Below are 13,887 nucleotides of genomic sequence, written 5' to 3' on the forward strand. Positions count from 1 at the left end.
ATATTTTTTTGCTAAAGATTCAGAATAATTTTTGTGAATGAGTTGACAACTGGTACTCCATAAAAGTGTGGTCGATATTAACCTAGGGTTTACTAAACAATGACTGAATACCACCTTGTGAACGAGAGGAAGGTGAGAGAGTGGAAGGCCGAGAGAGAGAGAGTGGGGAGGCTAGGACAAAAAGAGAGAGGGGGGATAGGGTATGGAACAAAGCAAGAGGTCACATGACAAGCGACAGATAGGGAGGGAGAGAAACAAATAGGGCTGGGGTTGAGTTAGGGGGTGGGGAGAAGAAACAGTAGCTAGAGAACAACCGACAAGTGAAAGAGAGAGAGGGGAAGCGGGTGAAAGAGGCCACATGAGAGAGAAGATGAGATGGAGGGGATGGTGACGATCTGGGTGGTGGAGCAAGAGACCACGTGAAGGTAGAATGAAAGAGAGAGAGAGGGAGAAAGATATTGGGGAGGATGAAATATAGGCATGTTGGAAAAAAAAACATTTAGTAGGAACAAAAGTAATTTCTTACCCCTTTTACTCCCCTTTTTACAATTTTGTTTTCCACCACTTCAAAATCATAAGGACGGCCGCCTCTGCTCCTTGCCCCCCCCTTTCTATTCCTGTCTGTCCCTAGGCCCCTAATCATTGACAATTACAAAATAGATCGTGGGAGAATTGCTCTTATGTCTTGCCCTCTCTCTGATATGATAAACTTGAAATGTTCTTGGTAAAGGATGGATTTATCAACAGTTAGTTGATCTAATTTGAAAAAGCAATATTACATCTGAATACTTCTCACAATTAGACCACATTCAGTAGCATGATGAGGCAAACGCCCCTCCCCCCTAAAAAAAAAATGAGGGACTTAGTTCTGAATGCAGTGTAGGGCCTACTCAAACGAGCCAGCTGCTTTGGGTAAAAAAAAAAGACATTTTAATTTTATGTTTTATTAAGTTTGCAATTGAGTTGACGTGTAAAGAGTCATATTGTTAGCTGTTAAATAAACTTTAAAGAAAAATGCGTTATGATATTTTTTTTTTACTGTGGGCAGCAGACACCCCCCCCCCCTCCCCCCAAAAATATATACATGACTTCGCCTTTTTAATTACGTGACTAGTTAGTTTATATTAATTGGTTGATTGTTGTTATCATTGAACATGTCAGTGAGCTTGATAGCATTTGTTCTGTATGCCAGGAAGGAAACAAAGAGGAAATTGTTCTTGGGATAACGGAGTTTATAACTCTCGGTATGAACGGTCAGTTCTTTCCGCCCTTTGATTATTCCTTCTTTCTCTTTTTTTCTCGTTCGAAACAAGATCAGCTCATCACAGCATGGACCATTATGCCCCTAATAAACAAGTTCACATGTTACACGCAAGACAAGAAAGTACATGTTTGTGAATTTATATTAAAGTCCCCCCAAATGCAGATCACTTTTTAATTTAAAAAAAATCGGGCATAATGCTGATCATTTCATTAAGATTGGATTGGATGTATTGTCAGGAAGTTGTGATTTTTAAACTTTTGCTAAGTTTCATCACGAAACTGTTATGATATACACGACATGGGTGGTATTCGAATGAAAGAGCACATGATGTAGAATACTCACTTTTTCTTTAGTAATTAGGATTATTTTGGCATATCAAATATTTCGATATTTGTAGAGATTTGATAAAGGTCTTGAGTCATAATAACTGACAACGTAGACGATTTCACATTCAAGGCAGAGCCATCGAAATTGACTAGACGGTTCCAATCAACTTAGAACACGGGTATTGTTTTGCATAAAACTTACTTGTATAGTTATTATTAATATTGTTATCAGTAGTAGTAGAAGTAGTAGTAGAAGTAGTAGTAATAGCAGTAGTAGTAGTAGTAGTAGTAGTAGTAGTAGTAGTAGTAGTAGTAGTAGTAGTAGTAGTAGTAGTAGTAGTAGTAGTATAGTAGAAATAGTAGTAGTATAGTAGGTATCACAGTAGTAATTACTATCATCATCATCATCATCTGCATACCCATCACCACAGTCATCATCATAAAAGACACAAAAACTGAATGTGATCGATCATTAAGTCAAATTTAACTCACAATTAAGTATTTTTTCGTAGTTTTATTGTACGCGATGATGCAATCCCAATGCAATAAAATAAATACAATTTTTTAATATGTACATTTGCATACAAATAAATAATACAATTTTTTTTATCGTGTTAGTAGAAAATGATTGTATGTGTCACCCATAGCGCTTACACAATAACACGTCACTTTAAATATTTAAGCATTTTGCAAATACTTAAAAATTGAGAGGTGTGCTCATTGTCATAAGCGTTAGCACCTGCCCGCGTTCATCGTATAGTTGCCCGAAACATCAAACGCCGGGAAGAATCACTGCCACTCGTGCTCCTCATGACGGTGTGTATATTACGACTTTGTCATACAAAAAATGACAGTATGAATTTTCATACGATGTTTTCCGTATAAATGCCTACTAGTCCTGCAAAACGTCCAAGTCTAATACGCAAATATATACAGAGCTTTGGTATTTTTTATTCTGTAATCTTGGCCATAAAAACTAGTTACACAAAGATTACACAAAGACCATCGTAAGTTTTAAAACAACGATCTTGATTAGTTGATAGTGTGAATTAACAGTTACTAGTATCTTGATTGGCCAATTCTGTTTCATGATCAATAAACTTTGTGACAGCGTGCCGTTCATTGTGTTGGCCAATCCTCCGCATGGCAGAAAAAATGCGCCGAAAATTAGTCAATCGGGGCTTTAAGAGCGTAAATTCACAGGCTTTATTCTCAAAACTCCATTGCAAAAGTCCCATATACCTGGAGAGGGACGGGATCGGTGAAACTCGGCACCCTCGGCCCATCTTCGTTTTCTGGGCTGAGATGCGATTTGAGCGCGGAACCTTGGAAAGACCTGAAGGACGACACAGTTTGCATCGGTCTCGGACAGACTTCGTAGAAATCCATCTCGAGATTGTCCTTGGCACCGTCACTGAGGCATCGGGCACCCCGACTGGTCACACTGTCAAGGGATGTTTGTGAATTCACCATTCGCTCCTGCTCGGCCGCCATCACGGCCATCTCGAACAGATTCTGTCCGCGTTCCAATGTCGTCATGTTGTTGTTCCCTTTCTTAACCCCACTGATCCCTTCCCCTTCTGCTCCTGCTCCCCTGTAAGCAACATCACTGGTATAAGAACCGCCATCTATGGACCATAGACTCCCTGTCGGCTCCCTGAAGGGATGGTCCGAATAGAGGGTATCCCGGCTGCTGTTGGTGTTGTCTTCGGCTGCAACAGGTCTTGATGATGTAACGTACGGGAAGATGAGGTTGTTGACGTTACTGAGACTCTGGAGGCTAATGCTCTTCTTCTTGGTTAGGTTGCTGATAGGTTTGGCCCTAGCGGATCTTTTAGGAGACTGGGTATGCGGGTCTCGTCTAGTGTTCCATGCATCTGGTTGACAAAGAATAAAATGAAAGCTGTCTTAATGGTTTGTGATTACGGATGGGTGATCCAATGGAAGATGCGGGGGCTTCAGCCCCCCCCCCCCCACTTTTTTTTCCAAAACCGTGTACAAAAACGTAAAAATTACCATATGATTGTGATTTTTTGCATGTTCAGCCCCCCCCCCCCCCCACTTTGAAAACCGTTCCGCGGCCCCTTCCACTTATTACTTGAAATAATTAAGTGCTCCAACAAGTAAGACGAAGTGAATGTGGCACGCGGCATTATTTAAAAAGTTTTTGTGTAGTTTAAATAATCATGGAATCAAGGAAGTTGTCAGCACTGACAAGTTGTCTTTCTCCCAGTGCTTCTTAGCCAATCAAAACCCAGGATTTCACTGAAAAAGTCATTTAGTCAGTGCTGACAACTTTGATGAAACACCCCCTGGACTACCCTTACATTATGAAGATGGGTATTCTCACAGTCAACTGTGGATCGATCATAACTACATGCATAAAATTGGTCAATTTGGATTTTGGAGTCGGATTGTTATTGGGTTTGCGACGTTATAGAGGACCACATTCTGAGGTGTTAAAATTACACCATAGAGATTGAACATAACATAACACCAAAGAGTGTCAATGTAACAACCAAAGGTGTTGTAATAATCCACCTATATGCGTTAAACTAACACTGTAAATTTAACACCGGTGTAAAATAACTGGTGTGGTCCTCTATGTACACCGGTTAACACCACAGTTTTTGCTGTGTAATTTAAAAAAATGTGCCTACCTTTCGCAACACGACCTGAAGAACCACCTGTATTAGATTGAAAGGCAAAGATGAAAGAGACAAATTAATACCACATCTGATATTATTAAACTGAGGTAAAGTTTATTAATGTTAGATAATATAATTGGAGCGCCATAATATTGATGTTTTGATCACTTCTGAGAGGCGAAAATTGAAGTCATCCCTATAAAATATCCGTCCTGGAATCCATGGACATGATGGAGTAAAATAAAAAAATTAAAAAAAAAGTGGTCGAAAATGATATGCATGAATACATGAATGTTGGATAGTTTTACCATCACCTGGAATTTGGAGAATGAACAATTCAATATATTTTGTGAACAGCTGTGGGAAACAAAACAACGTTTTCTGAAAATGATTGTTGTATTCTATAATATACAGCAACCTTCTGAGGAAGCATGGAAGACACCCATGCCAACATGACGATGACAATTCTTTTAGAAATAAATATATAGGTGCAAATAACATTGGCATGACGAAGTAATTAGTGATTCTTGCCATTTATCCCATGTATTTAAGTCAAAAGATAGATGACATTATACGCTCTAATTTCTTCCCCGTTTTTTTTTTCAAAGTTTAATTTAATACCAAAAATGGAAAGAGAGAGAGAAGAAGACCACACTAAAGTGCACCGTTTGTTTGCTCAGGAATCTATTTCGCCCGCCAAAATTCGATCAAAATTCTGTTATTGTTTAACCACCAAACACTCGTTTGTCAATTGCAACCGTAAAATTCTCTGTTGGACAAATTTCTTAAAAGTGGAGGAACTATATAGCTAGCTAGGACACCGGTGATCGATTTGGAACATATGCTGTATGACAGTCACAAGAAAGCAAATAGAGTGTGGCCACCAAAGCGGCAAAAATAGCAACGTGTAGCTGCTGATGTTCGAATGGTGGAGAGATGGGTAGAGATGGATCAGAATATTAGAATATTAGATAAATGAATGAATGGAAGAATAAAGAGACGGATAAAGGAATAAATGAATGCATGGATGAATAATTATTAATCAATGGGTTAATGGATGGATGGATGAACGAATAGGTGGATTGATGAGTGAATGAAATGGATGAATAGATTGTTTGATGCAAGGATGAATGGATGGATAGGTGGATGGATGGATGGATAAAGATGAGTGAATGAATTATTTAATCAATTAATGGTGGATGTATTGATAAATAAATGAAAGGATGTATGGATGGATGGATTGATTAATTTGCAATAAATAATCAAGGGAAAATGATTAGGAGACTAATTTCCTAAATAAAAAAACTTGTGGTTGGGACGCCCATAATAATAATAATTCAATACAATTGTGAATTTTAAAATTAAAATTAAAATTATGAATTTTACTTCCATTGTTCTGAATGAACATTTCAAGCAGGTAGGCCAATACAAAAAATATATGTTTTCTTTTACACTCAAAGCCAAAAATCTCCAGAGCTGTATGCTTTCTGAAAATTATTCATCGTTATATGCCTTATCTCCTATATAAAAACTTCAAATGTTAAGAATATTATATTTGCGCAAATGCTTGAAACATTAAGGATGTCGACACTTATCCTATTTATGTATCTACTATTTGGTATGATTGTCAAAAATTGATGACTAAAATGGCTAATTGAACTTTATAGTTTATGGTTTGCCAGTTAACGCGGTTATGAGATTCCACTTCTTCCTAGGTGAAATGGAATTTTATTGATATAGGGGGACGTAAAAAGGCGGGGATCGAATGCAGTTACGGGGATGGGGTGGGCAAGGGTGTGAGGAAGGTGTTAAAAGGGTAAAACGAAAAGGCACGTGGGAAAGGCCGGATCAGATGACTAGAGAACAATCAGGATGACAGATTGGGGGATACTTGGTAGACTTGCCATTGGGGAGGGGGGCGGGGGATACCTGCTGTACGTGTTGATTTAATGGTCCTGTTCTAGTAAATGAGTTATGAGCCATAAATGTTTCTATTGTAGAGTTGCTCATGTCTTTTTATATTTTTATCATCCTTTTCTTTTTTTTCCTCCCCCTATTTTTGATTGTTCATGTCGAATTGTATTCAATTTTATATACATATCATGATTAAAATTGTTAATTCAATAAAGGACACAATTAAAAATGAAGGATGACATTGAAAGAGGGATATTATAAAAAAAGAGAGAAAAAAACCCCAATATTTTGACAGTACCACTCCTTGGAGAGGGGGAGGGGAAGAAACAAGAGAGAGCTCTAGAGGCGGTATGGAAAATGGTGACCAACAGATAAACAAATACGGGGTCAGAGATAGATAAAAAAGAACACCGAGAAGAAGAAATAAAGAAGAAAAATAAGAGAGGCAATGAGAATTACAGTGAGGTAGGAAGATAAAGAGTAGCAGAGAGAGAGAGTGAGAGTGTGTGTGGGTGTGTGTGTGAGAGTGTGGGTGTGTGTGTCTATTTGAGAAAAGAGGATATGATAGATTTAGAACCTGAATTGTCTCATTTATATCGGATGAAAGAATTGGTCGACCTATTAATTGTCAAGCGAAGAGGGAATGATGGTGACATATCAGGTTGCAATATTTATGGGTGTGTCAACACAGACTGACAGAATGCATGCGTTGGGTGGGTAACCTTTAATTAAAAAGGGGGTTATTTCACGATGGATTGAGAAATCGTTCACACCATTCGGTTTAATGACAATTTTATCATAATTGTGGTAAAAGTTAACGTGAATAGGAATCATTTTCTGTTTGACACTGCATAGAGAGCAAGATTTTAGAAATATGGTAAATATATCGCAGCACGATTACTGAATCATATTAAAATAATAATACAGATAATAAGGCAATGTGCACCGTCCCTACTCGCTCCCCATCCCTATTGGTGGTTCCAAAAAAGGGGAAGACAAAGGGGAAAGGGGGGCAAGGAGATAGGGGATAAGAAAAGTAAGAGGATGAACAAAATCGAATATCACAAGGAGAAATATTGGATATCCCAACGAGGATAAACAAATTTTTAGGTTACCATAATATTTTTTGTTAAATCCGCTCGCGCTTCGCACTCGCTTTGCCTGTATAATGAGATGAATACATGATGTTCAAGATGCATCATGACCGCTTATGACTACAAAAAAGTGCTTAAAATGTATCGTTTTAGTCTCCAGAAGTTAGAGCTCGCGCTTTGAGTTTGCATTATTTGATTAGAGAGAGACACAGTCCTTTTCATGAATTCATACAAAAAGCCCTAGAATTTATGATTATGTTCCGAATGGAATATTTATTTATTTATTTATTTATTTATTTTGTTTTATTTATTTTATACTGCAGGGTAGGCCTGTTCAGTTCTTAAAACTGCTTTACAAAGGCGCCCTGCAGTTTAAAATACATGTCAAGATAACTATGAACAACAACAACAAACAACATCAAAAATACAAAATACAAAATATCTAACATCAGAAACAATTAACACCAAAATATAGAGTGGGAAGTGACAATTTAAACATACATAGCATTGTAAATCAATGGAATATCATTTCGCTCTTTATCAATTCGTATGAAAGGCTTTGCATAATTTTTTAAAAACTAACAAGGAGGTACAAACTTGTAAATTTGAAGGAATTGCATTAAATAATTTGGGTCCGACATATGCGAAAGATTTTCTTTTATGTTCAATTCTAGCTTTGGGAAGCTGAAGGGGGCATCGTAAAGAATACCGTGTCCTGTATTTCACGGGCCGTTTACATACTAAATGTTTTAAATAATTTGGAACTAAATCATTCATTATTTTATATACAAGAACACAATACTGATATTTTATACGCTGATCTACTGATTGCCACTTCAGTGACTGCAACAAAGAAATTTGTGATGTATTATAATCTTTTTTCAAAAGCATTCTGGCATATTTATTTTGAAGTTTTTGTATCTTATCTAAATGTATTTTTGCACTGCTTCCCCAAGATGTAATACAGTAATCAATGTAAGGTAAAATCATAAAAAAGTACAGCTTCTTCATATAATATCAAAGGACAGTAAGTGCTTAATCTGCCTTACACAACCTATTGCCCGAGATATTTTACAAACGATATTAGTAATATGTTCGCACCAAGTCAAGCCCGGATCGAGCATGACACCTAAGTATTTAATCTTTTTTACATTTTCTAATTGTATGTCCCTGAATTTCACTGACAAATGAGCACCCCTCAACTTTTTCTTTTGACCAAATACCATGGCTTTTGTTTTTTGCGGGTGTAAATGCATATTATTTAAGTCTAGCCATTTACTTATTGAATCAAAATCATCTTGCAAATACTTTTGTACCTCCTTAATTGATTCACCGTGATTAAAAATGGCGGTATCATCAGCATAAAGAGACATTTTAGAATGTACATGCAATTTCAAATTACACATGTCATTAATAAAAATACAAAATATCAATGGACCCAGTATAGATCCTTGTGGGACACCTGATTTTATCTTCAAAAATTCACTGCGACAACTGTTAATCATTACAAATTGCCTTCTGTCTGTTAAATACGATTCCATCCAGTTGTATTCATTGCCAGTAATACCATAGTACTTAAGTTTTGCAAGTATACAATTGTGAGGAATAACATCAAAAGCTTTGCGTAAGTCCAAGAAAATACCACCAGTAACATGTTTTCGGTCCATTTTATCATACAAAAAGTCTGTAATCTCAGTGAGACAAGTGGCAGTAGAATAAGACGGTCTGAAGCCAGACTGACAATTTGCAAGTAGATCATTTACATTTAAGTACTTATACAATTGATCATGTATTGCTCTCTCTAGTATTTTGGACAGGACTGGAAGCACAGAAATTGGTCTATAATTGTCAATATCAAATGATCCTCCCTTATGTACAGGAGTAATTCTTGCTGTTTTAAAATCTTCTGGAATAACACTAGTTTGTAAAGTTGCATTAAATAAATGGGTTAAAGGGCCAGCTTTACTCTCTGCTGCCAGCTTAAGAAACTTAGGGTGAATGCCATCTACTCCAACCGCTTTCGAACAATCAATATGTAATAATTCTTTCAAAACATACTCCTTTTTTATTGCATAAAATTTAAATTCACAATCTGGAATAAACAGAGTTTGTAAATTGTTTAATAAATCTTTCGAGAAATTACCCGAAGCGGCTAAAACTATTTTTAACTTAAATGGGCCTAAATTCGTACTTTCAACTTGGGCGTTTATTAGTCTGCAACAGAAAGTAAGAATGGAATAGAAAATCAGAAAGTTTGAGAAGAACTTGGCCGCTATGACGATCGAGGTGAGGGGGATGGTGGTATAATGTAATTGCAACGATTCTGATATTCCGGGATGATATAACTACGGTGATAATGTCGTTGGGAATGATGACGATGAAGATGATGATGTTGAGTGGGTTGATCACCCCCTATTTCTTGTCATTTTTTTTAAGGCGACAATTATTTTTTTTTTGCAGTGAGAATAATTTTTTCTTTTAAATCATGGATCTGCCCCCTGGAACTGATGATGATGATGACTACGATGATGATGCTGCTGATTAGATTGATTAGGAATAAACGACGGTAATGATCGTGTTGATGGTGGTGATGTGTTTTTTTTTTCTTCTTTTTAATCAGTACTTCTGCAGATGCTGGCCACGGTCATATAGAGAATTATAATAGCACGAGCAAAATAATACTTCTCAGTTGTATATTCGACATTTACAATTTCTTTCGCCTACTCTGAAATGAAAATGTCACAATCGGAGGGCAGAATAAAAAAATATTCATGGAATTGAAGCGATCTGACAACGTTTTTCCATGGCCTGTTATGTTTTCAAGATGACGACGTTGGTGATATGATGATGATGATGATGATAGTGATGATAATGGTGTTAATAATGATGATGTTTCTAATAATGATGATGATGGTGATGATGAAGATAATGATGATAAGAATTAGACGAAGATGATGAAAATGGCAATGATGACGAGATGGTTTAATGATGACGGCGACGATGATGATAGTTCTAGCATAGTGTTGCTATTGGTTATGTCAATGGTTACCGAGATAATGATGGTGGAGGTCATCGTAAAATATGATGGCGACGATCATGATGGTGGTGGTGGTGGTAGTGATGACAAGTGTCGATAATGTCGTGTTGATAGTTGTAATATTGTTGGTGGTGACGATGGTGTTTATGTTTGGGATGATGATGATGATGAAGATGATGATGTTGATGATGATGACGATGGCAGTTGTGGTGGAAGTGGTAATGAAGCTGGTGGTAGGTGTTGATGATGGGTATTGATGGTTATGGTGGTGGTTTTAGTGGCGGTATATTTATTTTTATATTTTGTTTATTGATTGCATTTATTCTTTTTCATTCCAAAATTCAACAAAAGTCTCAATGTAAGGCAAAACACAAAAATATGATATACAGAAATAAAAAAAGGAACCCACTGGAAGGCAAAGCTTGTTAGTATGTTAGTAATAGTGTAAGTGGTGACAGATGATGATGATGGTTGTAAGGATGGTTGTGTTGGTGTTGGTATAGTGTATGTGATGGTGAATATTGTAGTCATGAGGGTGACCACAGCGGTGATGATAGCTGTGATGGTTTAGAAATTGAATATGATTATGGTGATATTGAAAATAAAATATATATTATAGAGTGTAGAAAATGAATCAAGACATTTACCTAAGCTGAATGGACTCTTCTTTCTGCAACAGCATAAATCCTTTATAGCATCCCGGAATGATTTCGCCCTCCATGCATATATAATAGGATTTACTGCAGAATTGGCATATCCACACCAATATCCAAATAAATTCAACCAAACGGGAAGCTTGTCGAATCCCAAGAACATTCCAAGACTTGCATACACAAAATATGGCGTCCAGAGAAGCACGAAAGACAAGATGAGAAGAAAGAGGGTGCTGATGATTCGCTTTTGTTGGCGAAATATTTGTTGGATATCCATGGAAGAGTGGAGGCGGAGGCGTTCGGTGTATTGACTGATGGTCCGGAAGATAAAGGTGTAGAGGACGATGATGACTAGGATTGGGATAAAGTACCCGACGGTGAGGACGTAGTAGGCATGGGAACGCTCCAAAGGAGTCTCGGGATACTTGGGACCACACTGCGTCGTGCCATCCTTGAACTCGTTCGAAGACCATCCGACGAGAGGGCCGATGGCGCAGGAGAACGCCGATAACCATGCCAGGGAGATCATCATCCACATGCGACGATGTGTGATGATCCTCGACAACGGCTTCACCAGCGAGAAGAACTTGTGGATGCTAATGTACATGAGACTGTGGATAGAACCGACAAGACACAGAGCATCAAAGAATGCATTGGTGTTGCACATGACCATGCCAAAGACCCACTTTCCAGTGATGATTGTCGTTAAGGTGAAAGGCATGCAGAGGAGTGTCACTCCAAGATCGGCGAAAGCCAAATTCGCGATAAAAATGTTCGTCTTCGTCCTCATGTGCTTGAAGATAACCATCGTTAGGAGAATGAGAGAATTTCCGATCAAGCTTATGAATATGAGAAGACACAGTGTCACCGAGAGTCCTATCATGGTCGGCTGGTCCCACACCGCTGGTTGGGTAAGGTTCGTTGAATACACAGTGCTGTTGAGGGGTTCTCCAGAAGAATGGAACGTCGAAAAATAAGACGATGTCGGGGGCGACGTCGGCATGTTGATGTCGACGACGGGTTTGACGCTACTCCGCGCTAGCTCATTGTCCGACGCTAATGTCCGCATTGAATGCGTCATTGTCGAATCTATAGTTGTCGAAGGAATTGTTGACCCTAATGATCCGGGCAATGATGTCGACGACATTCTCTTCATGAGTTGATATCCCTAGCTGGCATCGAAGTCCTCGGGGGACTTTCCTTTCTAAGTTTAGATATTACCTTGCTTTAATTTGTGTGTGAAAATTTATTCGCATCTGTGTCATATATTCTGCACTGTAAGAGCCTGCAATTAATGATAGAAAGAAGATTATGGAAGATATTTCTGACATACTAGTAATTATCAAGGCACTCGATTATTTGTTTTATATGCATGTTGGTTTACATTATTTTTATCCCTAATGATGATAATGTTAATGATAATAGAATTCACGATAATAGTGATGATAATGAGGGCAATGATGATGGTAATAATGACAACGATGATTAAAATAATAATGGCAACTAGATTAACAATAAAAAATATTGATGGTAAATATAACAATGATATTATTGGGAAAAAATGATGATAACGAATATACTAATAATAACAGTAACTAGTATTATGAATTATATAGTGTTAACATTTGTTAATAGCACCAATCCAATATGTTTTATCCTAGATAATACTTAATGACAAGTATTTTTATTACTTTGACACCAAGTACGACTGAACATATTATTTCATAATTATGAAGGAATTAAATAGACAATGAGCAAAAAATCCTTGAGTCAAAACGAAAATTATTTGCGACCATTGCATAAAATATAAAAAATGATGACAACACAAAATTCAACCCTCATGGTGAATAAAAAACATTGTGCATATACTTACAAGAAGAGGGAGAAAATTAAATACGAATGGATATGACTCTGAACAGAGAGCGGTCAAATTTTAAAACTTTGAATCATTATTGTCATCCTTAATGATTCTAAAACTCCTTTCGTGCAGGCAGGTTAAGAGCCGACATTGTAGAACATTCTTAGCCAAATTGCCTCAGTTTGATAATGACCCATCATTCGAGTTTTCTGTTGACCATTCCGCTGGTCGGTAATGTTATGCTGCAGAAAGATAGAAGCTCTTCGATGATTAGCTGCTCATACACGTACAGCCCAATCACACGGTGAATGGCGTTACACCGTTGCTGATTGGATAATTCTTGATAGTGCAGGAAATGTGGTTGGTGGTGTTTTGATTGCAATAGCCCGAAACACTACGACTAGACCCTGTGACCACTGATCTCTCTCCACTAACATCAGTGCCTGTGACGCATTGAAAACGAAGGTAAAGTAAAAGGACATTCCCCGTTTTTAAAGACAATCCAGATATAGATGATTGTAAACACTAATTTGGTTGGCGTAAACTTGTCGTAGACCTATTCTTCTTTCATTTACAGTAATTAAATCACTTTCTCTTTATTCTTACTTCTCTCTTTTATGACTTTATCTCAATTCATTATTTAGAAAACATCATTTTTGAAAAATTACAAAAATCACTTTTTTATTTCCATTCTGATCATATCAACCAGGTTTTTTTTTTTAATGATCTTTAAGGCGCTTAGATTTCTAAAAGTTTTGTCAAGGTAACGAAATCGCCTATATAGTCCCATACGCCCGGTACACACTACACGATCCAAAACGACTCTTTTTTTATTTACAAGTCGCATTTTCGCATTAATATGAAATTTCATGAAGAAAAACTATATTATATTTCGCAATTAGGTGCAATCAAAGGAATGATTAAATCGGAATTCTACTTGGTTGCAAACATTGTGGTCGGAGTAAAGTCTAGTTCAGCTTCAACTCGCATCCGATGATGACGTCAAGTTAATACGACTTGCAATTGAACTTTAATTCTACACAGAGGCTCGAAATATAGGCTTGATTTTCGATTCAATTATTCATCCCAATAT

At 37.2% G+C, this 13,887-nt stretch overlaps 1 protein-coding gene across 1 annotated transcript; it reads right to left on the reverse strand.

The window, feature by feature from the left end:
- Positions 1 to 2,067: 2,067 nt before the first annotated feature.
- On the reverse strand, positions 2,068 to 13,142 carry LOC129254613 (probable G-protein coupled receptor 63). Its single transcript, XM_054893116.2, has 4 exons — positions 12,810 to 13,142; positions 10,931 to 12,221; positions 4,251 to 4,277; positions 2,068 to 3,467 (listed from the first exon to the last, which is right to left on the reverse strand). The coding sequence occupies exons 2-4, from the start codon at positions 12,090 to 12,092 to the stop codon at positions 2,803 to 2,805; spliced, it is 1,854 nt and encodes a 617-aa protein (XP_054749091.2). The 5' UTR covers positions 12,093 to 12,221; positions 12,810 to 13,142; the 3' UTR covers positions 2,068 to 2,802.
- Between the last annotated feature and the right edge of the window lie 745 nt (positions 13,143 to 13,887).

The sequence above is a fragment of the Lytechinus pictus genome, chromosome 2 (assembly GCF_037042905.1).
Source record: "Lytechinus pictus isolate F3 Inbred chromosome 2, Lp3.0, whole genome shotgun sequence".
NCBI lineage: Eukaryota > Metazoa > Echinodermata > Echinoidea > Temnopleuroida > Toxopneustidae > Lytechinus > Lytechinus pictus.